Below are 25680 nucleotides of genomic sequence, written 5' to 3'. Positions count from 1 at the left end.
TGCAGCATGCTGTAGAGCTGGAGCCTATTTGCAGGGACAGTGGATAGCCAGAAGTCTTGCTGTTCAGTGAGATGACTGTTTTTTCTCAGCTTGACAAATGACATGCAGCTCTGACAGAGTACTTCTTCTTTGCTGGCCATCACCCCTACGGACACTGGCCAGAACAGCAGCAGCAGCAACATACCCTCCAACTCTGATTTAATCACATGGAGCCCAGGAGACTAGTGAATAGAGCTGTTAACTCTCTGTTTAGTTTGCTTTTCCCATCTGTGTTTTATTAAACTGAGAGCAAGATTTATTCACTTTTTTTAACGTCATGATCTGTTGGTGTCCAAGATGATGGTTGATGTTAAGGTATACATACACAGTTTAACCTGGCTGAGGGCCAAAGAGGCCTGATTTCCAGCCTAGACAATTTATTTACAGAAGGACACTAAATCCCTCTGCTCAAAAATATTTTAAAAAGGATGAGCATGACTTCCCAGTCTCCCAGGAACACAATACATGCAGAACACAGTGAAAGAGCAGGCTCTCCAGGCATGCAGGCAAACACTTCAGTTTGACTGTACTCCTAACAGCCCCTACATAGTCACAGCTACCAATTTTCTGATTTCTACTCCAGGAATCTTAAATACATTGGAAATACCAGCTCTTTCTATAAATACTTCTAAAAACCAAGAATCCAGAATGGCTCAGCTGGTGAACTGCAATTCATGGGAACTGAAATTATGTGCCAGGCTCTCCACTGTAAGGTGGGATAGCTGAAGCACAGACACTTGCATCCCTAATGAGCTACTGCAGGAATAACACTTGCTTCAAAAGGAGAAAAAGGAACCAAAAGATGGGATTTTGAATTGCTTTGAAAAGATACACTTTTCCTCAAATAATAGGGTTAACTCAAGACAGAAATATCAAGTGTGTGTCTGTCAGAACTGTAAAGGGGTTTTTGAAACATGTACATTTCAAGCAGCAACAGATAAAGCTCCCAAAATAGAGCTTCAATACAAACAGCCCCCAAGACTTGACAGTTTTCCAAAACTGCCGAGCATTTTCTTCTTAACAGCGAGCTCCCTACCATAATATACCACTCTCATCTCTTAGTCATCACCTTAGTCACCACATCTTAGTCATCCTCACATCAAAACTAACATGGTGACAATCCACTTCCTCTAGTGTCTTGCTCCCATCCCTGCAAGTACACTGTGGATTATCAGGTCTGCCAGACTTCTTGTCATTTCCAAAACCTCTGCATGCTCCTCTTTCCAAGCAAATGCCTGCATAACATGATATGAGTGATACTGTGATACCTACACAGAACACCCTCATATTACAATGATTCTTGCAGTACTAAGGCTCATGGTGTCTCCCTATGGCAATAAAAAGTATCCTGAAGGCAAAATTGTTATAACAATAGATCTTATAAAATGAACTGTATGTCTCAAATCTCGGTCGCAGCCTACCATTGGTTTGCTTAGAATAGTGTTTTTAATCCCTCAAATATCCATTAGCCCCAGAGAAGTTAACACAGACTGCTGAATCTGGCTCCATGTGTGGTAGCCACTGCTCTGAATTGACTTTCAGTGTTAACAAAAGAGCAATGTCTTTCGTTAGCTTTATTCAAGAATGGCTTTTTTTCATGCTCTTTCACAATTTTGTCCTCTGTGAGATGACAGTAAGAGCTGTGCATGAACCAGCACAAATTAATCAGTATTCATGTGTTTTCTCTTTTTTACAGCTTTTCAGAACACTGGCAGAAAATGATGGAATCTCCAGGTTTTATTTTTCTTAGTTTCTAATGAAAGAAGTATTCTAATTGTATGCAGTGCTAAACTGAAGTGAGAACTTGGCCACTATACTGAGTCGTATCCTTCAGCTCCGATGCATTTTATGGATTTCATTCAATACATTAAAAGCAGACTGTATGAGAGTGATTCCTACAGGAGGTAGCAGACACAAGGAGAAAAACCTAAGCCCTAAGCTCTGTGTTAAGAGCTGTGTGACTTATGTTTTTAAATGAGAACTGGTGTCTGGAGTGTTCTGCAGTGAACTAAATTCTCCACTATGGCAGTGATACCTAAAGTGACAGTTCTCTCAGATTCCCATTTCCCTTTTGGGGAATACAAGTACAAGGCAGCCTATTATAGCAGTATTCTAAGAAACTTGGTCTAAGTATTAGAAAGGTGTTAGAGTGACCCATCCCTTTGAGGAAGTTATCTCTTGTCTTGCACAGTGGCACTTTTTGATGCTTGAGGTGGCATCAGTAGCATTACTGAATCACCAGTTGATGTAGATGCCTTGTCTTTCTTCAGAGGGGCAGGTGACAAAGCTGGGTTCAGTTTTGGGGTGTTGGGTTTCTTTCTTTCTTCTTTCTTTCTTGCTTTCTATTTTAATGGGCTTTTTTTTGGTTCTGCTTGGAGACCACAAAAGGTCCCTCTCTTGATGACCTACCTCAAGATCACCAGCAGCTACCAGTATTGCTTGAATACCAATGCAAAGTTCATTTTTCTCTGTCACTATGAGTACAGAAAGCGATCCAGCTCCAGATACAGGGACTTTGAGCTCCAAGAGATCTTTCCATAGCCAAGAACACTGTTTAAGGCTGTTAGGCAAAAATGTCTTCTTTCTCCTCAAAGCTACCCCTATTTACAGATATTTTAGCACTCCCAGAAGCTGCAAAGAAGTCCTTATACCAAAGGCTGTTTCATTGGATGTTTAGACAAATTCTAAAGTAGACTAAGTAAAATAAACACAGAATTATTTGTAAAAAATATATTTTAGAGAAGAAAAACTTGTTTAAATATCATCCCATCCAACTGCTTAAATTGAAAATACTTAGTGAAAATGAATCCCTCCAAGGAATCAAATGACTTGCTAGAAGAACTGCCAAACTGCCATTTTTATAACCACTAAATTACTAGGATTGACTCAATTTGCCTTCTCCTGCAGTGTACTTTATTTATAAGTCTTTTTCTTAGTTTTGGTGTAAGTTCATCTGAGTTCATAATGCACAAACATTTTCAGATGTCACTGCCTCTTGGTGTAATAATCCCAAGTCAATTCTTTCTTCCAATTTTCAGCAAGGAATACACTAGATTTAGGGTTGGGTTTTATTCTGTTTTTTAACAAATATTCTTTGCAACAGATATTTAATTAAAGGCTGCTAGACAATTTAAACTTCTCAGAAGAATACAAATAAAAGCTGTTAATGAAGTAAATATCTGTTTAATTTACAAACATCAGTAGCATTACTGATATCAGTCCAAATATGACAAAGCACACTGCATTACACATGTACATCTAACTTTTTTGTAAAAAAAATAATAAAATAAAATTGAAAAAACATCTGCATTTTTACAGGGTACCCTGGATTTTACTGAAAGAAGAACACAACCCGCTATTGATTACCAGTTCTACATTATAATTTAGCAGCAACATGTTAACATGGGGAACATTAGGGCAGTAAAGTAGTTTTATTATTTGGGGAAAATCACAGTTTTTGATAGCACAGCCTTTTTTTCTTTTTTTATAAAAAAGGTAAAGAGCTCCATGGGAATATTAATTCATAAAGATCTATCTTCTAATGTCATTTTCTACACGTCATCTTATTTTCTGTAAGTACTGTATATAGGGAAAATTAACTTCTCTACAATTGCCATCTAGTGTAAAGACATTTTCTGTAATATATTACACGTTCTTGGAAGGTGTCCTGAATATCTGCAATATGTGAAACCACAAATAGTCACTGCTTTCTATTCAGTGACACCAAGTGGTCAGATTCTAAGGAAAAGTAAAAGGGAACGGAAAGGAAAAAACAGACTGAAAACATTTACCCCAAGACGACATGCTACGTTAGTTCTATTGCAAAAAAATCCTGATTTTTAAGTCCTTTTAAAAAAATTACAAAAATACTGGGACAAATATAAATTAATATATATTAAAGCATTGAAAAACAGTAAAAGGGATGGCCTAAAAGGGTTAAGTACAATGTACTTTGATACAATAAATATTTCTCAATGAAACCCAATACTGTATAGAGTTGTTTAGAACTCATAGAAACAGAAATCCATATTATTACTAATTTACCCATCAATAATCTATTTTATCATCCCCAGAACATTTATATTACAAAAAATTAATACTGTAAAAGGGAAGATAAACACATTTTTATGCTTCTTTTGTTAACATGCTGACATAAAAGTACACATCATCAGGAGATTTCAGGATTATAGTATATTCTTGTATCTCCATTTCCCATTTATAAATGAGACCCCGTCTTCTTAAGATGCTTAATAATTCCAAAAGACAAAATTTGTCTCAAACAATTGTTATTTCTGTATAACCTCATTCTTTTTGCTCGTAAAGCTTCCTCATCCATAGGTAAGTGATTGGCATGGTCTGTCAAAACAATAAAATAGACTGATACAAAAGTGAAAAAAACAAGCCTCCTGTTCTGGTCAGTATTTCATCTCTGAGCTGTTAAGTTGAAAGTCACATGTATAGTGTCAGTGTATCTTCAGCATGTTACAAAGAAGAATCCATGTTAAAAGCAGTTAAAGTTTCCCATCTCTGCTGCAATGTTACCAGGTCTTTATTTTTTTTTTTTTTTTCTTCAAAGCTCCTCTTGGGTATGAGAAGTCTCAGTTCAAGCACTTGAATCTTTTTATTTTTCAATGAAGAAAAAGTCTTTATTCTCATAATAAAAATAAGTCTGTTCTGTATTTTACAATATATTTCAAATATTTCCACTATGAAGCATTAATTAGTCCGACACGGTCAATAAGTATACAACATTTTCAAAAGACAAGTGTGACAGGGACACTTAGGAGGGACAATTTGTACAGCCACACTTCACCACTTTTTCAACCTCGTCCACAAACGATGACCCGTCCGTGCACTCGAAGGAGTATTTCCGCCTCTTGCTCCGTAGTGGCCCACAGCACTGCCCGGCTGAGCACCCGCCCTTACACTCTAGTCTCGATACCTTCTTGGTCGTCTGGCACGCAGCGTACCCTTGCTGCTTTTGGTAGTAATCTCGGACTCGTTCCCCTCGACAAGAGATTTCTGCAGGAAACAACGTTTAAAATGAAAGACACAATTTTGAGACGTATGCAGCACAGGAAGATGCTGTGTTACTATTTGCAGTTGGGATTGATATTTTAAAGTTTGACTGAGACTTTATTTTGGAAACTAGTGGCTCTACTGAATGGAATTTGATTAATGCTGGGTTTCATTCCCTATACCTCCTATTTTCGGTAAAGCTTATATACTATGTATACGTAAACCATAAATACGAAGCTATTACAATGACAAGAAAATTGGAAGCTTAAATCTTTTCCTCTTTTATAAAAATACACATCCTCTTTTGCTACATTGCTTGCAGCTGGTTCCGTTTACCATAGGGAAATGTTTCAGAGAGCATGCAATTTAATTTATTAGACCTGGAGTTTAATATTATTCAAACTCTTATTTAATATAAGTTACATTCTGCTAACTTCATAAATTACTGAGGTATAAAGGCAGCTAAAAATGAGACATCTGTTAAAAGTTCTACAACCGTATTCTTCTATTCACATCTATGTACAATACAAAATAAATGCCATCTGGGGTAAGGGAAAAGGAGGGAGAGGGAGAGCTTTGATAGACAAAGGAAAAAGAAAAAGGTAGGGGGAAAAGTCATCCTGTTTTCATCCATCTCACCTGCATAATTCGCTGTGATAAATCAGTTGAAGCTGAGAGGTCAAAAGTAGAGTTTGTGATAAAACTAGGAGCAGAATCATTGGATTTGGCTTCTCAGTTGCAGAAGGTAGAGAAACAATAAATACAGAAAGATACAGCAGGTAAAAGGTAGTAGTTAAATATAGTAAAAATGTGTTTCTGAATAAAGGCAAAAAAAAAAAGAGAAATGTTTTCACAGCAAAACATTTGATGAAAAAATCCTCAAAATGCAATCAAATTCATGGGAAAGGCTTGATTTTTCTCTCATCAAGATAAATTCTTATGGTAGAAAAAAAAAAGCAACAAATGTGAGTGTAGTGGAAAAAAAAATTGGTCATGTTTTTGGCTGTTCATGTGCTTGGCTGTTCATGTTTTACTAAAAAAAGCCTATTTTCTAAGACCACAACAATATTAATGATTTTTTTTTACCTTTATCACAACTGTCCCCCGTGTATCCGCTGCCGCATTCGCAATATGGTTTCCCAAGTCCTGAAAGCCTGCATTTGCCATGTTTACACCTGATGGATTGGCAGGGGTTAAACAGCTTTTCCTCTTCATCACAGAGGACTCCCCCATGTCCCTGCAGGCATTTACAACTGTATGAAAATGCATTGATCGGCAAGCAGGTACCATGCACACATCTACAGGGGAAACAAGCCCAAGAGAATAAAAATGAATTATTCATCAAAGTTCAGGCTAAGCAACATTAACTACAAATACTTTGGACTGTATTCAGAAGAAATTGCTTTTGTTTCTAATGGACTTTTTCAGTGAGATGCAGTGAAGTGGTTTATAATTGGTATGCAGGTTTACACAAAACAAGCTGCAGTACAGAAGTCCCTCTCACCAGAAAATAGCCACTGTAGATGTGTTATGGAAAAATTTTACAGGCCACAGTTACAAAAACCAACATTTCCTGTCTGCCTAAATTTTAAGCATGCTTTTGAGAAGAACACAGCAAAATCAAGCCAAAGAAAAAAGAAACTCACCTGAAATTCTGGTTCGTGTATCATTTAAAAGAAACTCCATATTGTCACTTACGAAATATGGGGCTCCCAGCACAAAGACAGGTCAGGCACTTCCTAAGAGAAACTATTCTGACTCAAGAAACAGTAGTTTCAAGCTGAACACGTGCTATCCCTTCAAATACATTAGTCTGTATTGCCAACTGCAAATAGCAGAGTCTTGTAACTTCGGAGGCAGGTCTGTACTCCACTGCAAGGCAACAGCACTCACCCAGAATTCATAACAAACCTCACACTAGAGGAGGCTGTGCATTATCAAGTCTCACCAAAAGTGTATAAAGCAGCTTATTTCCCAGTTGAGCTTTGATAAACATTTGTGGCAGGCACAAATCTTGTTGTTAAGACAAAAAAGATTGTGAGTTAACCTGCACCTGCTAAGCTTTGATGTACATTAGTATGGGAGCACAGCTGGTCTTCTCTTTGAGAGAGAGGTGGTGTTTCCCAAAAGGAGGATACTTAATTACCTGTTCCTAGCTGTAAGCTGAACATTAGGGGATTTCATCTTCTGAAATCATCACCAATGACTTGGAATAAAATTACTTCCTTTTCCTCATTTAGCAGCACAGGATCAATACCTTCCTTCCAAAGAGAACGTTCTCTTTAACTGTTGTTTCCATAGAAAATTTTTCTATCTACATAGATCTTCCTAGGGAGATCACAGTGAAAATTCCTCTATGGGGAGGAATGCAATCCTGACATACAAGTCAACTTTCCTGATGTATCTGCTCTCTAATATTTTTCCTATCTGTAGTGTATGACTCTAGAACTCACAACCTAATTAGTATGTTATGACAGCCACTTAAATGAAAAAAAATTGAGAGAAAAAAAAAGAAAAAATCCCATTTGATCTAAACCAAAATAATTTGTTTCAATTTGAAGATCGCAAAAATTCATCTAAAATTGCATGTCATCTTAAAAGAAGTCTATTAAGAGCAACACCTCATTTTGAAATTTTTAAGATAACATTAACAGTTTGGGATTAAAACCTGCAAATATAAAACTAATTGGTTAAGCACCTCTAACATCTCTATTAGTCTGTATTTTGAAGCAACCTCATTCTCTACAAAAATTGAAAACTGTTCCTGTGTTTGAAGTCTGATATTCCAAGACTGTTATTAAGCAATTCAAAATGGAAGACTTAGGCTGTATCACAGGGCAGATAGCTTTTTTTTAGTTTTCATTATGTTCAGCATTTGATCTTTTCACCATTTATAAAACATCCACTTTTAGGACATCTGATCTACAAAGTTACTCAGGTGGCACTGACATCCACCCTGTCATACTCTATACAGGCTTTAGATATCAAAGCAATCTGTGTCAAGATCTTTGGTAAAGTTTTGCTTTGACTTAGAAGATTATTAAATTTTAGCTAATGCAAACTTCCATACTTTTGTTTCCACCTGCTCTTTGAAGCTCTAAATTTCATCTTCAGACTGTACTGAAAGGAACATCAAGCTAAGTGCAAACTCTCGGGCACAGTTTCATGTCATCTAATTTTAGGTACCTGTGTCAGGCACTCAAGTTGGATGTGTAATTGCCATAAGCTCCAGATACAGGGGAGAAATGAGCTTATCTAGAGCATGATTAGACAACTTGAGGCCTTATTTATTCTTTTGAAATGTTCTTACTCCTTTACTGACTAGAGAACAAACTTTGGTCACTATATTTTGAATTCAAACACCTAGATGTAGGTAAAATAAATGTGTCTAAAGCCTTTTCATGATGTGCAGGGGTCTCTAAAAGATCACCTATATTTTTGAGACAGAGATCTCAGTGACAATTCTGTTGCTCAAAGCACAATGTCAAACTTGGATAAAATGCATCTATTCAACAGACAATTTAGAGATGTATCAAGAAATACAGTATTAAAATCTCCAGGAAGAAAACAACAACAAAGCCCTTCTCCACTCCAAATAAAAAACTTTGGTTTGACTTTCTCTCTGACTTTCTCTTTTAAAAGCTCACAGTACTGTATACAGCTGAAACAAATGCAATATTTTAAAGAGCAAACAAAATATTAATGCTATACTCACTCACTGTCCTTTCTTTGATACTGCCTACATCTGAGAACAATAACTTCATTATTTGCTGCAAAAAGTGCTCAGTTTGGGTGCTCATGTGCACAGGTATAAGAACCAAGGAAGAATCTAATATTTCAAGGACAGTCTGAAGAAATTGTCTGGCTTTTCTGGTAGTAGAACTTGTGGGTACAATTTGATGCTATTTTTTAATCCTGAAGTATTGAAGAATAAAGTCACATTTGCATTTTTTAACCTGCTGTGTCTACCTTTTTTTAAAGTTACTGTGAAAGAGGACAGCCTAAGAAAAAGACCAATAAAAATGAAATGCTGTAATGATACCATGTAAACCTGACTGGTCTAGCTCTGAGAAGAGTTCAAAACTTCAAGATACTGAAAGAGTCTATAACCAATCTAAAGAAAACTGTGTCGCAAAGCATGGTAACTGCAGTATAAAACTTTATAGGGTCAGACTCTCCACACACTGTGTGTAAAGATGATTTAAACATCATTTTATATGGGAGCTGAAAATCATCTTATTAGAATCTCATAGCAAACTTAGGCCACTGTTCCTTAAAAGTCAAAAAATTACAAAGGCAAATGCTGCACTGAAAAAGCAGCAGCTAAAAGATCTGAGCCGGCCTGTTGGAAGGAAGGAAGGGAGGAAGGGAGGAAGGGAGGAAGGGAGGGAAGGAGGGAAGGAGGGAAGGAGGGAAGGAGGGAAGGAGGGAAGGAGGGAAGGAGGGAAGGAGGGAAGGAGGGAAGGAGGGAAGGAGGGAAGGAGGGAAGGAGGGAAGGAGGGAAGGAGGGAAGGAGGGAAGGAGGGAAGGAAAAGAAAAGAAAAGAAAAGAAAAGAAAAGAAAAGAAAAGAAAAGAAAAGAAAAGAAAAGAAAAGAAAAGAAAAGAAAAGAAAAGAAAAGAAAAGAAAAGAAAAGAAAAGAAAAGAAAAGAAAAGAAAAGAAAAGAAAAGAAAAGAAAAGAAAAGAAAGAGAAAAAGATATCTGCCAAGCTGTAATAAGGACAGTGGCAAAGACACACAGAATAACACCTTTTTGCCCAAGATCAATAAGTACAGAATAACTTTGAACTTCTGAAGTTTCTGATCTTCTTGTGCTGGGAGTCCATGAACTCAAACTGAATCTGTCTCTACAGTAAAATTGAAAGATAAATATGCATAGATATCAATACTATAATATACACAATTATACATATATTTCTCTATCTCCATACATTTATATACAAGTACCTCTCTAAAGATATTTATAAATATCTAAAATAAAATTTTCTGCTCAAATCAGTAAATAGAATTAACACACTCAGACAGAAACAGAAGTTCACCATAAAGACCGAAATCTATTTCCCTGCTAAAACCTGGGGTACTCTGAAAGCATAAAATATTAGATATGTCCATTGTCAAAAACACAGTAGAGAATATTATTATTATTACTAATAATTATAATGATAGTTTAATTACCTCATTCTATACAACTGAAAATAAGCAAATAGAGGTTTTTTTCCATTTGCGACTTCTTCAAAATTATTTTTGTGCCAAGGGTCATACCCACAGTTGCATCAGTGCATCTCATTACAAAAGAAGCCCATACAGAAGTTTGTAATAGCACCTCCCAGGCTTTAGGCAGAACTTCAGTGAGATGTGTGAATCTGCTCCCCCTAAACTGAGGGCTTTCCTTCATAACGTTTGTGGAAAGAACATATATACTCTAACTTGGATGCTGTTCTCGCTTTTACATGCCCAGGTTATGTTGCTTCTTGCAAATGTGAACTTCTATGAAAAAAATACACATAACAGGAGACTTATATGAATATTATACTACTGTTTTTTCTTGAGGAAGGACATACTTATTTCCAAGACACGGGTCGTTAGTTTGTTGATCACAGAGCGGTCCGGTCCATCCTCCTTCACACTCACAGGAGAAGCCTGACTGGCTGGTAGCGTGGCATGTGCCATGCACACAAACTTTCTTATGACAAGGCTCACAACCTGGCAGAATTCCCACTTGCAGTGGCACATTTCTGAAGTCCTGAAGTTCGCTGTTGATGTATAGATTACGAATGCAACCATGGAAGCTGGTGCCATTCTGTCCTGGTGACTGGCGTATAGCTGCTATGTTATTTTTCACAGGCATGCCTAGGAAATTAATATCAGCAAACGATCAGTGTAATAATCTCATCATTTTCTATAATAATCTCACATTTTCTCTATTTTTAAAAAACTTTTAAAGGAATGCTCCTTCTTAATTAATTATTTTTAGCTATTCAGACTAGAACCACGAATAATAGTTTTTGGAAATTGTCCTGGCTGTCAAGCATGCATGCAAACCAGCTCTAAAACTCTAAGTGTCTAACTCACACTTAAGAGATGAATATAAGACTTTATCAGAAGGGAAGCTCAGAGCTCTGAAAAGGTCAGCTTTGCCTGGCTTTGACCTAATGCATTTAAGTTCAGGATAGCACACAGTTTCTGAATCCCAGAAAAACAAATTTGTTGAAATTTAGCAGCTGATATGTCATTTTTTGTAAGCTAAGATACTCAAATCCAGAAGAATTTACTAGGACTAGCCAATCAAAATGGAGCTAGCATACACATTTCAAATGTGAAGTTTTGCTACGGAAAATTTCTTGGAAAGGACAGTTTAACAGGTTGAGGTTCCAAAACCAAGAATACTTTTGTTTAGCATGTCTCAAAAACAGATTAATAAAATAAAACTAAAAGCCATTCATAGTTTGCCATTACAGTCTAAACCAGTCAAAAATAATAATTCAACATCAAACTACTTCTGGATATACACTTTTAGATAATGCAAATATCCTCAGTGTTGACCATTTTCATAGTAATTCCTCTGTTACAGTCTATAGTTGTTATAGTGTAATTAGAGCAGTAGGTGTTTGTGACGCACTTATCCTGTTACAATTATTGGAGAATAATTCAGAAAGAACATTACTATCAAACTTTTTCTTGTAAACTTGAAGTTTCTTCTACTCCTACCCCCTGCTTTTTTGTTTTCTTTTAACTTATTGCCAACATATTAGCCTATAGTAGATAGCCCTTAAGATACTGCTTTCTAATAATGAATACACAAATACCTAAATGAGTCCTGAGACTCACAAGTAAAGGAAATCAAAGTGCACTGAGCATTAAAAAGGATCTGTTTACCTGAAAATAAATATTCTTTTTAGCTGCATAGATTTATTCCTAGACAAAATCAACAGTTTTCATTCTGGTACTTAGATAATGACAAGAAAGCAGCAATGTTCTGCATAGTTGCTCCTTAACCATGTGAACTGATACTTCTAATAATTTTCTATATTACTCTGAACAGTTAAGAGTCATGCAGAAAGAAATACTGTGCAATCTTATGAAGTAGACCTGCCGTTCATTTAGGGGTTATTGTAATTTCATTTGTGCTAGGCTTCAGTGATTATAGAAATGAACAATACTGTATCCATACTGTTGAAGAGCCTAATCTTCTTTGATCTTATCAGTTAAGTAAGTGTATTGGGTTTGTGTGGCAGGCTTTGAGTAGTGTGGGGGCTACAGGGGTGGCTTCTCCAAGAAGCTGCCAGAAGTGTCTACCACATCCAGCTGGCTCCAGGATGGACCTGTCAAGTCTGCCTTGGCCAAGCCAGCCAGCGATGGTACCAACAGCTATGTGATAACATAGCTACAAAAGAAAAAAATCCCAAAAGAGTAATCGTGCAGATGTGACCAGAGAGGAATGAGAATATTTGAGGAACAGCTCTGCAGACACTGAAGTCAGCAAAGCAGGAGGGGGAGGAGGTGGTCCAAGCACTGGAGCTGAGATTCCCATGCAGCCCATGGTGAGGCAGCTGTGCCCCTGCAGCCCACGGACGTTCACAGAGGAGCAGAGATCCACCTGGAGCCAGTGGAGGAGACCCATGCCAGAGCAGGTGGATGCTAGAGAGAAGACTGTGACCCCAGCCTGTGCTGGAGCAGGCTCCTGGCAGGACCGGTGGAGAGAGGAGCCCCCACTGGGGCAGGTTTTCCTCAGACTTGTGACCCTGTGGGGGACCCATGCTGGAGCAGCCTGCTCCTGAAGAACTGCACCCCATGGGAAAAAAAGGGACCCATGCAGGAGCAAGTTTGTGGAGAACTGTCTCCTATGGGAGGGACCTCACACTGGAAGAGGGGAAGGACTCCTTTCTCTGAGGAGGAAGCAAGAGATGAACTGACCAGAACCCATATTCCTCACCTACCTGCATTGCTTGCAGGGGATAGATAATCAGGGGCAAAAGAGTTAAACCTGAGAAGGAGGGAAGGGTAGGGGGAAGGTGTCCTTAGGAAATGTTTCACCTCTCCTTGTCCTACTGTTACTTGGACTGGTAATACATTAAATTAATTTCTTCAAGTTGAGTCTGTTTTGCCACATCAGTGATTGGTGAGGGATCTCTCCTCATCCTCAGCTCAACTTATGAGCTTCCATTGTATTTTCTCTCCCCCATCCAATTGAGGAGGAGGGTGATAGAGTGGCTTTGGTAGGCATGTGGCACCCAGCCAGGGTCAAACTGTAAAATAGGCTTTGAGCTATTATATTTAAAGGATTCAGACTGCAAACAACCATGAGTTTCCATTTCCTCACATTTACTTGCCATATTCTCAAACCAGGGACAGGGCAGAGTCATCAAGGCCCCTTCACCCTCTTGTCTCCCTTGAAATCCACACTCAGCTAATGTTCACAGAAAATACTTGAAGTATCTCAGCAGAATAGATGCACTGAACTTACTCTTCGTAAAAATAAAAGATGTATAAAACTAGGCACACCTATGCAATGCTAAACTAGATGTTATATTTGAAAGTGTCAGGAAACTTAGATGTGATTTCTGGGAACCAAATAAGCATGTATGTATGATACCAGACAATATGTGCTGTATCACACATGATTCAAAAATTTTCTGTATATATTCTCTAATAAGGGAGACGTTTGGAAATGCAATGCAAACATATGCACAAACTTTCAGCCCATACACTTTTGCTTCTTCTAGCAAGATACCAAATGTCAGAAGGCCAAAGTGTGTGCAAAACCTGCTTATATTCTTTAGCAATATCTCTTAGGTAATTTTTATATAAAGATTCTTTGCCAGTTAGGAAAGAACTGACAAAAAAACAATACATACAAATATTTCAGATCTATTTTTGGCAAGGTAAGAGAGTAGTTCCCACCCCCTTTTAAGCTTTTGGATGCTAAATCTGACTACAGGTAAATTACTGTTCAAGGAGGCAAATGGTAGGAATCTCTCCTAAATAACAGTCACACAGTAAAACTGTCGAAACAAGTATCTAATTCTAGAAAATGCCAGAACGGATCAGGCACAAATGAGAAGCAGCTGATACTCTACCAGTCTCAGAAATAGGGACATCCATGAAAGAAGGTGCAACTCTCAACTAGGAAAATATGCTCTAATTTCTGAGAGAAGAATGTGAAGTATCAGTGATGTCTGTGACTCCTTTGAAGAATTTTTGAGAAGAAACAGATTGTCCCTTCAGAATTCTTACAAAAGCCATGCACTTTCAATATGATTTACTGAAATTTGTTACAGAAAGACTGAAAAATAACAACCACGTGTATTCTGACCACACAAAAGAGCCATACACTCGGAAAAGGCAAAAAAACCTCAAAAGGTATAAATCAAATAGCTCACTTTTGGTAGAAGTAATGTTGAATTGCATGTTTCAAACTGTGACATTAAAAAGAAATTAAAAAAGGGGAAAAAAAGAAAAAAAAGAAATAAAGAAAAAAGAAAAAAAAAGACAAAAAGGGGAGAGGCAGGGAGAGAGGGAATGAGAGCAGACACTGTACAAGGGTTTGCTGTCAAGTCTGAATTTCAGCCTGCCAACTGAGGTGATGCTTATCAGAAATGCCATTTTAGCAGGAAAGTGGTAAGAGTAAGTGTAAGCTACATGATGATTTAGGTGTCAAACTAAGACTTTGGCAAAGATAAAAATACTGCATAAAAACCTAGTGAGAATTTAAGTTCTCAACTGATGAAAATGTGTAATCAAATTCTCTAAAAAATCTAGGTATAGTTGGGTAAGAAAAAATTTATTGAACCTCAAAAAGATGGGTAATATAAAGATACAAGAGTAAAAATTGCCCATCCTGAGAATTTTAAAAATCATGAATAGGTAAATTAGATAAAGAAGAGGAAAGATTAAGAGCTGAACATCAACCTACCGCATTTTTTTCCCTTTATTTTGCTACCATGGGCTTCTATGATTGGTTTTCATTATTTTTTGGATCAACATTTGCTATGATAGCAGAAATAATTGTCTGTTTAGAGCCTGAATGGGAAGAATTAAAATAGAATAAACACAGAACCTCCCTAAGGAACATGCACTAGAATGCAAAAGACTGCTGCTCTTAGGTATCAAGCCACTAAGAGAAAAGATTATTTCTAACAGTTATTCCCGTTATACTTGAAGATGATGATGCAGATCAGTATGATTCTCCTAATGGAGACACAGAGTGAAGAAGCAAGGAAGAGAACCATATGTCACAAATCAACATCGCACTGGTAAGAATGTGCCCAGAATAAATGTTTACAGTTGGCAGTCTAGTCTCATTTCATCAGAAGGTGCTTATAAGAGACAGGAGGAGGATTATTGTTCTGCACTAAGCTCAGCTTTCAAGTGGCACAATTGGCCTCAGCAGTATTAAACAAATTGATGTCGACAATACAGGTAAGCAAGCAGTCAGTGTCTTATTAGAGTCTAGAACCTCTTCTCCCCAATGTGGCATAGGGCACTGTTAACAGAAGTGATACACAGGAAAAAAGGCAGCGTGCTTCTACAGGGCAACCCTCATTTGAAGGCATCAGTACATCACACAAATGCACTACTGATGGCATAGCTTTTTGCAAGGAGGCAGGATGCTTAAAAAGTTATTCTCAGACATAAAAGAATTAGGCAAAATAAAAGTATTTTTTTAACAGAAAGAACAGAACAGAATAAAACTCCTCACATGCCTCTTGCAAGAGTATAAGGTTAAACTAAGTAGAACATGAGAATCTGTAGCATTTAAAAAGTATTTAAAAACCATACTGAATCTCTGATCACTAAGAACTCAGACTTGCTACCAAGTAAGGAGGCATTAAGTGTTGGCTGAATTTTCTGACTTTTACCTGGATTGCACAGATCCATCAGAAATCCATCAGGAATTGCTAGTTAAAACAATGTATTTCAACTCATAGTACTACAGAGTAAAATGGCATCAAATGATCAAATTTTTTCAAATACTTTAGCTGCTCAAGTTAAAGAATGAAACAAATCATTTTTTCTTCTCAAACAAACAAAAGCCAAGCCCTGACTCATAGAGTGAGGCAACTGTCTGGGCACATTCTTACCTAGTGTCCCAACTCCTATCAGCCCTACACTGTAAGATCTCCAGACAAATTATACTTCATGGCTTTATACACCGCTATCATCCTTTTCCTGCAGATATCAGTACAAGGAAATAGGCATGTAAAATGAGCAAAACAGAATGTTACCAATCTACACTTTCTGAATAGGCATTACTAAATCTTCATGCAGCTACAATATGTTAAGCAGACTTCTTCAGTATAATAAAAAGCTTAATAACATAGAAAATGACAAAATTTTACAGTCATAAAAATAAACATAATTATAAAAAAGCAACCAGTGTAGTTTGAGGACATATTATTTCTTAAAATTGAAGCTATTGACATTAACTGCCAAAGTTTCATCTTAAGGTGTTATGTCAATGAATGAATCTCTAAGAAACACAAGAACGTGTTTCTTAAAGCATGTTACCAGAGTAAATTATCTATAATACCTCTAGTAAGAAGCAATAAGATCCTCTTACCTCCCACATACAGTGGAGAATCAAAATTCAGAGTGGATTGCTTGGACAAATTGGTAATTATCTTGGGGCTTCCTCCATCAATAGATAAAGATAGAATCTGATCCATAGCTAGCAGCTCCACAATGTGGAAATTGCCGTCATTAATTGTTTCCACACTGCAAGAAAACCATTAATAATAAACAGTTGATGGTCAGGTTAGAACGGCTTTTTACCTTTTCCCCCCTTATGAGTCAATACAGTTTCAGAACAGAACTCCTCCAGGAGTGCATTCTCCTGAAAATTACATTTTAAACAAAGACATGCACATATGCTTAAAAGCCAATAGAATACAACATCCATTCTTCTGCATGAATGATGACAGGGCTGGAATACCTTTTCTATGAAGACAGACTGAGGGAGCTGGGGGTGTTCAGCCTGGAGAAGAGAACGCTCTGGGGAGACCTACTGGCAGCTTTTCAATATTGAAAGGGGACTTACAAGAAAGATAGAGAGAGACTTTTTACCAGGGCCAGGGGTAACAAGACACAGCCCCACTCTTTTAAATTGAGAGAGGATAGATATAGATCAGATAGAAACTCTTAAGTAAAACAAGTCACATAAAGAAAAAGTTCTTTAATATGAGGGTGGGTTAATATGAAACATTGGGACAGGTTGCCAGAGAATTTGTGGACTTGTTATTGGAAATGCTCAGGATCAGGTTGGATGGGGCTTTGTACAACTTAAATCTAGTGGAAGTTGTGACTGCCCACAACAAAAAAGATGGAACTAGGTGATTGTTTAAGGTCCCTTCAAACCTAAACCATTATGTGATTCTAATGTTACTTCAAGATCATATTTGCACGCAACTCTATGTGTTTCCTACATTTTGCAGAGTGTGAGTTTACATATCTTGGGAGTATGAAGGCCTGAGTGAACTCCAGTGATACATAAATCTACTATTTCATGGAATATAGAACTGCATCTAACTTTAGGCCTGCCAGACGAAATCATATCAATGGTCCGGACAGCTCCACCGACACGTGCAATAAAGTTATTTGTTATCTTTATTGGGCATGGTAATTTAAGCGTGTTCAGCTTCTGGCTAGTACAGTGAATATGATTTTTTTTCCTCCTCATCTACATATAGCATTTCCTTCTGCTTACTAACAAAAACTCTCTAGAATGAGAATGCCTGAAGGTTCTCAAGGTGAAAATTCTTGTTTCAAGCATGGTTCTTACCCTGAATAAGGACAACCTTACTCATGCTACTAGGCACAAGAAATGGCTGCTGGTGCTTATCAGCCTCAATATCTACATAGCAAGTGCTTAAGTGCAGGAACTACTCTGCACTTGAAGACAGTTTAACTACATCAGAGAAGGAAGAATATCATTACTCAATTCTGGGACTGAATATATCACTGTACTTGCATAACTTGTAGTCCATTTTCCACAGGAGAAATAGAGCTGAATATATGCATGGAAGGTATGAGATGTAGTCCAGAATCCAGACATTAAAATCATTCTCATGAAAGCCTTTATTTGTTTCAGGGCACCATCAAGTAAGTGAGTTTAATCCTATGAAAAAAGTTATTTAAATGAACCAATTGTATAATGGCCTGAAATGGACAGTCACACAGTCAGTAAGCTCTTCTCATTGAGAAAGCAGGATAGCTGAAAGGGATTAAGTTCCTAAATCTCAAGGCAAAAATCAAGCAAATTACCTTAAAACATCCTTAGTGATGTTTTAATTAACCTAACTGCCTTTGTCATGGAACAGATCAGCAGCACACTTGGTCCTTCACAGCTGTGACACATTAAATAGCTTCTTAGCCATTTATTACCAGCTCTGTGAACAGCTTCTGCTCACTGTGGATCAAAGATCTGCATAGTAGCATGCATGCTTTACATAAACCCAGCTCTATTTGAGAGTGCAAACACATGACAGAGCAGACAGTGGCACAATAAACACTTTATGGGAGCTGCCAGAAGGGGGACTGCCAGTTTCCATGGGGGGAATGGAAATGGTCAGGGTTTATCATTCCTAAAGAGGAAGATTTATTCCAGGTATCAAGAAGTTAGTTTGCTCTGATCAAGCAATATAAAAGATGCTGTGATGAAGTTACTTAACACATTTCAATGAACCCAGGCAAAAAAAAAAAAAAAAAAAAAAAAAAAAAAAAAAAAAAAAAAAGTACTTAAAATTCTGGACTTTGGGAAGCAAGAAACCCTAATGTAATGTTCTTGTTTCAAGGAAACTTTTTTTACAACTTCTAAACCTTTCACTACATATTATTTAAAAGAATAAGAGCAACACATTTTAAAAGCAAGGGGTCATTCCAGGGATATACAAACCATAATGTGTAAAGTTAATGCATCTCTGGTAGGAGTGATTATTAAAAGCCTCTGGTTTAAACTGTTTCACTGGATAAAATTTACTGCAGAAAGAGACACCCTCCTAGGTAAGGGTGACTTAAATTGAAGGGGAAATAAACTCAAGGCATATCTGCAATATTTGCTGCCAATGCACTTACATTACTTCTAGCCCATTTCCTGTTGGAGATATGAGAGCTGAATGCATAGATCGTAATGAAAAGCTGTAAGAAGTACTGATTTAAGACTTCTGGTACTCTGTAGAAGAATAATGATCAGGGAAGAATGATCAGGGAAGAAATAGTCCCACATTTCCAATAAAATATGATGAAAACTAGTTTCCAGAATGAAAAGATTTTTTTTTTCTTTTGTGTAAAAAAGAGTTAACATTTTAAAATGGATGCCCAGACAGAACAAAACACAAGTGGATCAAATTTTTCCAAATAACCATCTCTAATGAATAAACATGATTTATTGGTCTTGGCAGTGACATCATCTGGTTTCTCAGATTGACTGATGAGTGCTTTTGGGATGACGGCTTATCCTACAGTCAGTTCCCATAACTGGGAAGACAGGAGGGAAACAAGGGAGGGTACGAAGGAAGGACTGGTCACATTCCAGGAGACAGCTTTAATGGGTAACAAAGGTACAGAAAGACAACATGCAATGAATGGATAAAAAAAAAGGTAAAGACCTTAAAAAGAGCAGGAGATATCATGAAGATTCTGAGAGAGTAAAATGGTAAGAGCTAGAAATAATGAAGGGATTTGAATAAAATGTGTAAAAGATTCTGTGCTACAACATACTCCTTTCTAGAACCTGAAATAGAAATTAAACAGTATTTGTAGAGCTATCACTAGATGCATGTATATACCTATACACAAATGTGGAAATGGCTTCCAATATAGAGTGACAAAATCACAGACTCATTTAGGTTGGAAAAAGCCTCGAAGACCAAGTCCAGCCCTGCCAAGTCCACCACCAAACAATGTCCCTATGTGCCACATCTACACTTCTTTTAAATGCCTCCATGAATGGTGACTACACCATTTCTACACCTGGGCAGTCTGTCCCAACACTTGACAACCGTTTACATGAGGAAATTTTTCTTAATATCCAATCTAAGGCCCTTCTGGTGCAACTTGAGGCCTTTTCCTCTTGTCCTATTGCTTATTTGTGGGAAGAGTCTGACCCTCACCTGGCTACAATCCTCTTTCAGACAGTTGTAGAAAGAGATGAGGTATGCCCTCAGCCTTTCCTCAACAGCAGAAGACTTCACTTCAGTTGGATTATTACATGATAGTTCTCAAATATCTCAGAGACACGCCATCATGCTTATTAGGAATGAAATGGAGGTCAATAACAATAACAGAAACAAAAATAATAACACTCAAACTGTGTATCTGCTTCATCAAACAACTGTGCCACTTTGCAACATGTCACTACATTTCCCATCCCTCTCTTCACTACATTTGCATTCTTCATTCATCACGTAATTCAGAAGAGACGATCAACTATGTAGGGGAGATGTTTCTTCTTATTTTGTAACAGTAACCTAATTGGGACTTTGTTAATTGTTCAGTTTGTTGTTAACCTCTTCCATGTTCATGTTTGGTTTTTTTCCCCTGTGAGAGTACCATTTTTCAATCTTTCTCTAGATAACTATAATGGACAAGTGTGAATTACCAGTATTTATTATATGTCAATAATGCCAGAGAAAGCATTACATTTTTGAGAAGGAAATACATGTTTTGAAAGGGAAGCAGTATTCTAGATAGATTAAAGAAATGAGAGCCAAAATAACTTGGAACAATATATGACCCTTAGTCCTATTGCTTTTTATTCTCAGACAGATGTACCTATTAAGGTAACAATCAACAAAAGCAATTAAACTCCTGAAAAAAGAATCTAAACTTCTTGTGTAGCCCTAACCCAGGGAGAAAAGAAAAACAGTATTATTTCAAATAGGAATATAATAATTTATAAATATAATGTGTTTTCACTGAAATGTCCCTAATAGAATGCAGAACAGTGTCACTGTTAAAACTCTAAAAAGAAAATATACCTATATATAATTTTACAACAAAAGGTGTAAATAGAGCAAAAAGAAGATTCAAGGAAAAGTGATGTAATACTCCCCCTTTACTTCTGAAAGCAATTTTAGCACCAAGCGGGCAGTCAAGGCCAGGAAGTGATGCCAGTTGTCTTTCTGCTCACTCTTGCAATGACTATTTGCTAATTCTTCTAAAGTTACACAATACCTCCCAAAAATTCAGATAACAATTTTTCAGAGAACCAGAGAAATACGATTAAAAAAAAAAAAAAAAAACCTTCTCAAAAATAATCCTACAGAAGCAGCTATGGATTCTTTCTCTTAATGACTCTGGAAGCAAAAGCCATTTCTTTTTCAAAGGTAGTGCCTTTTTTCAGAATCAAGTTTTTAGCTTTCTCTTCACTTGCCAGGGAAAAATCCCACATTATATGACTGCCTAACAGAGAAGAGAAGCTTCTATTTAATTTCTGCTTATACAGTGTAGTTTTTCATTTTACTTAGCACACCAGGAAATTATTTGGCAGTTACAACAAAGAAAAAACTCCACTGGTACATGTGTCTCTTACACAAATGTACAAATATTCTGCTGAGAGCTAACTCTTATTCTATTTTAATGCATCAAAAAATATATTGTTTGTCTGACATATCTGCATTACAGTCACTTGCCAACCAAATCACATCTTTTGGCAAGAAGTTTTAAGTGTCTGACAACACATTAATTTGCATATATTTCTTTCAACCATGTATTAAAAAATGTGACTTTGATATAAGTAACGAATATAGGTTTTGTTTCAATAAAAAATGTGTTTCATCTAGGTTCACCTGTAAATAGCAGAGGCAGGATATGATCCTGTGTCATAGCTGACCCTCACTCTACCCCGGTACAGTTCCACTGCTATATGATCTTTATCGCCTTTGTACAGCAGGATCCCACTGTCTTCATCTGTGGCAATCTAGTTAAAAGACAGAAATATTTCGAAACAACTAAGATTAGGTATTTAATAAAAATGAAGGGTTAAGTGCATCTCTGAATTGACTGCCATAGTCTGTAACTTCATTATAAAATTCTTTTTTGAAGGATAAGCTGACAAAACTCTTCAACTTCCCATCAATAAGCCCATCTACTTCAATGTGAACATAGAGTTACTGCATTAACTCTTCTGGATTTTTAGCTCAAACTGTGAAAAGCTCTTTAAGTGAGACAATGACAACTTTGGGTCATTTTCCACACAATGAAAATTCATTCTTTCTCTTTTCCAGAAAAGAGGATCCACAACACAGGCAAACTTACCTGCAGAGTGATATTGGTTTGGGGGCGTATCTTAGCTGAAGGGATTTGCAGATAGGATTCTTTGTTGACGAAGTTTATACTAATCAGCTTTTCACATTTCTCACCCTGGTAGCCTGATAAACACTGACAGATTGGTTCACTTTCTTTTATGATACACTGGGCCCCATTTTGACATTCATAATTATCACAAGGGCTGGTGCGAGGTAGAACCATTGGCGGTGAAAATTCACAAAACAAGCCACTAAATGAAAACAGAAAACAATCAGTGTTTCCAAGAAAAAACAACTTTGACAGAAGACATACATATTCATACTGCCTTCAGATCTTTCTCACCTGTACCCTTCTGGGCAAATGCATGTATATCCATTAACTGCATCAGTGCACTGTGCTCCATTTTTACATTTGTTGTCCTGGCAGTCATCAAAGTCAATATCACAATGCTCACCTACATATCCAGGTGTGCAATCACATCTGTAAAACAGGAAAGCAAATTGGATAGCACAGTGCCTTTTAATAATCCAGTGTGATTATGACGAAGTTAAGGAACTACTGTATTGTTCAAAAATCAAGGGGAAAAAAGGCATTACTAATACTTTGTGTGCAAAGACTGTATAGCTTAATCATACTGTTAGACAGGGAATCTATATATGTAATGAATACAGGTTTGCTAGTTAAAATGTTTACACACCTTCCATTATATTAAATAATTGTGTGCAAATAAATCTAGAGAGCCCTCATGAATAATTTAGACAGGTTTTAGAATTTATGAGCAACACATAGGGATGTTACTCATGGCTGCAAACACTAAACATAATCAACATGCTTGGCTGGTGAAACCAAGATAAATAATCCAGTGCTTGTACTGATGGTTATTTTCTTTGTCAACTGAACAGCTATGAATGGACCAATGGTCCATCTATGCAGTTTAAAGGTTATGCATATTTTTTTGCTTATAAAGTTCTAAAGTGTGATTTATTACAAATAATACTCCCTGTCATCTGCCCTCCCTGAATCCCTTCTGATCTAGAAACAGCAGATCCTCAAGACAGTATGTAATGATTTTTGTTTGTTGGTTTGTTTGGGGTTTTTTTTTTCCATGTGCAACTCTCATTGCTAATGTTGGTGTCAGTTCTTCAGGGAATTCTCATATATAGGACTGAGTGAATGCCCAGAACTTTGTAAAAAAATTATTGAAAAATATTAAAAATCCATGCATCCATATGATAATTTTAAAAATTAAGATGTTTTTAATTGATTTCATTAGATATTGTGATTCCCTCCTCAGTGTTATTTCTTTTACTATCTAAAATTTGCCCTAAGATGGCAAGAGTAATTTTAAATAGCCATGTGAGTTTAAATTTGGTACTTCAATCAAATATGTCTCATTTTTTATTCAACAACAGGTGGAACCAAGACAAGGGAAAAAGAATACAAAGCATCCTATTAAAAATCTGACTGAGATACATCTTTAAGTATACTGCATGTGCTATTTTCTGATTCAAAAGTAACAGGAAAGATTAATGAACTGGACAAGTATTAGACACTAAACTAGGTTTATTGAAGTGGCATAAAAAACCCCATAATGCACTACAACAGAAACCCAACAATTTTTCTATTTTCCAGTCTGAAACTATGCACGGAATTTCACATTCAACTAAATATTTAATATATTTTGCCATATTTTAAATAAAATGTCAATTCATAAGTAGTGGGAATGACAATAAATAATCTGATTTTAGCACAAAAGCATGCTGTGCATAAAATAGGTACTTGTGAGAACAATTTAAATTTGCAGGTTTCCTGTACTTATTAACCTAAAGCCTATTAAAACAACTTTAAATTGTGCATACTAATTAATCATGATAAGGATATGGTGTAATTAAAGATTAGCTTTCCTGGGGAGGGCCTTCTTTACTTTATACCTTCCAGTGTGCCTTCCTAATAATCTCTTTCACAATTACTTCTCTAAAAGCAATATAATTATTCCACTTCAATTAAATGCAATTATTTTCCTACTGCTCAAACTCCTATAAGAGTTTTGTATAGATCAAAATAAAGACTACCCTGTGTTTCTATCTACAATCTGGTTGGAATTAGACCTTTTAAGGATCAGTAAAACCCAGTAAAACATACTTAAGAAAATAATGCAGCTTTACATGAAAATCATGGCCTGTTCTGCCATTAGTATTTTGAGAATAGAATTGGCTTCCACTTAAACAGAAGGAAAGGAAGCTCAGCAGAATTGAAAAATACAAACTTCGATTCAGTTGGACTCTAACAACATTTCAGACTTACTTGTATCCTTTGGGTGTCAAGATACACTTTGAATCATGCTGGCAAGGATTCAGGTTTTGGGCACAGAAATCTAATTTCTCTTCACAGAGTTCACCTGAAATATAATGTATGTTGTCAATTCAGTGAAAATGTCACAGTGACTTGGAAATAGCAATGAACAGAATTTTAAAAGCAATGGCTTCAATATCCTTTGCTAATACTAAAATATGCATACTTCTTTACATAGTAATGAATACCTTTATAATAAATACTAATAAATAAATGGTAATAACGAAAAAATAAAAATAAATAATAATATACCTGGTAACTCCTTTATAAACAATATCAAATTCAACACAAATCATCTATACATAGATATAAATGTTAATTTTGTAATTCTTTTTCATTTACAGTATTTATCTAGCTCTGCTATATAGTAACACTAGCAATTAAACTCACTAGAACAACAAAAAAATCAATATGGTTTTCTTTTACTTATTTCTAAGCACATTACACACAGAAATAGCCAGATTTGCACTATCACTATAAGTAATCTATTACCTGAAAAAAAACTGTTAATATCATTGCATGTCAATACAATTCCAATTATCCAAAAATGAAAACTTGTTTTCTACTTTTCCTTAAATATGACTCTCCATTTTTTTGCATTTGTTAATGTACCATAATTATCTATAATCTGTTCTGTGAAAAGAAAAGAAAAAATAATCTATGTAAAATATCTATCCTTCCCTGATGATAGAGGTAGTGGCTCTAATTTCCAAAATGGGCTTATAATCTAAAAAGTATTTTAATATGGTTAAAAATTGTTTTATTTGCAATTTTATGAAAGGGAAACACAGGTTTGTAAATAGCATCCATATGAAGAATATATTTATAATAAACAGATATAAACCCTGTGTCTGCTGAATTCAGAGACTGACAGGTCCATCAGACTCTAAAACTATGGAAGGAGTAGGTCTGTCCCTGTCCTTTCTCCTGTAATAAAACATGAGCTGGCAAGCAAAGAGAAGTAAAACTGTACATTACAATGACAATGAAAAGAGCAGAAGAAAGGAGAAAATGATCAGAGACTTTC

General features: G+C 36.4%; 1 protein-coding gene across 1 annotated transcript in view; it reads right to left on the bottom strand.

The window, feature by feature from the left end:
* Positions 1–2867: 2867 nt before the first annotated feature.
* SLIT2 (slit guidance ligand 2) overlaps positions 2868–25680 on the bottom strand; it is a 128146-nt gene continuing 105333 nt past the window's right edge. The window contains exons 26-33 of the mRNA XM_066184901.1: positions 24606–24699; positions 22644–22781; positions 22311–22551; positions 21842–21972; positions 16618–16772; positions 10619–10907; positions 6145–6356; positions 2868–5061 (exon numbers count right to left, since the gene is read on the bottom strand). Coding sequence (XP_066040998.1) covers positions 4820–5061; positions 6145–6356; positions 10619–10907; positions 16618–16772; positions 21842–21972; positions 22311–22551; positions 22644–22781; positions 24606–24699 — 1502 coding nt within the window. The 3' untranslated portion in view covers positions 2868–4819. The remainder of the gene's footprint in view (positions 5062–6144; positions 6357–10618; positions 10908–16617; positions 16773–21841; positions 21973–22310; positions 22552–22643; positions 22782–24605; positions 24700–25680) is intronic.

Source organism: Chamaea fasciata, unplaced genomic scaffold (assembly GCF_029207755.1).
Source record: "Chamaea fasciata isolate MVZ Bird 193981 ecotype frontalis unplaced genomic scaffold, bChaFas1.0.hap1 SCAF_6, whole genome shotgun sequence".
NCBI classification, from domain to species: domain Eukaryota; kingdom Metazoa; phylum Chordata; class Aves; order Passeriformes; family Sylviidae; genus Chamaea; species Chamaea fasciata.
This window is presented reverse-complemented; position numbering and strand designations above follow the sequence as displayed.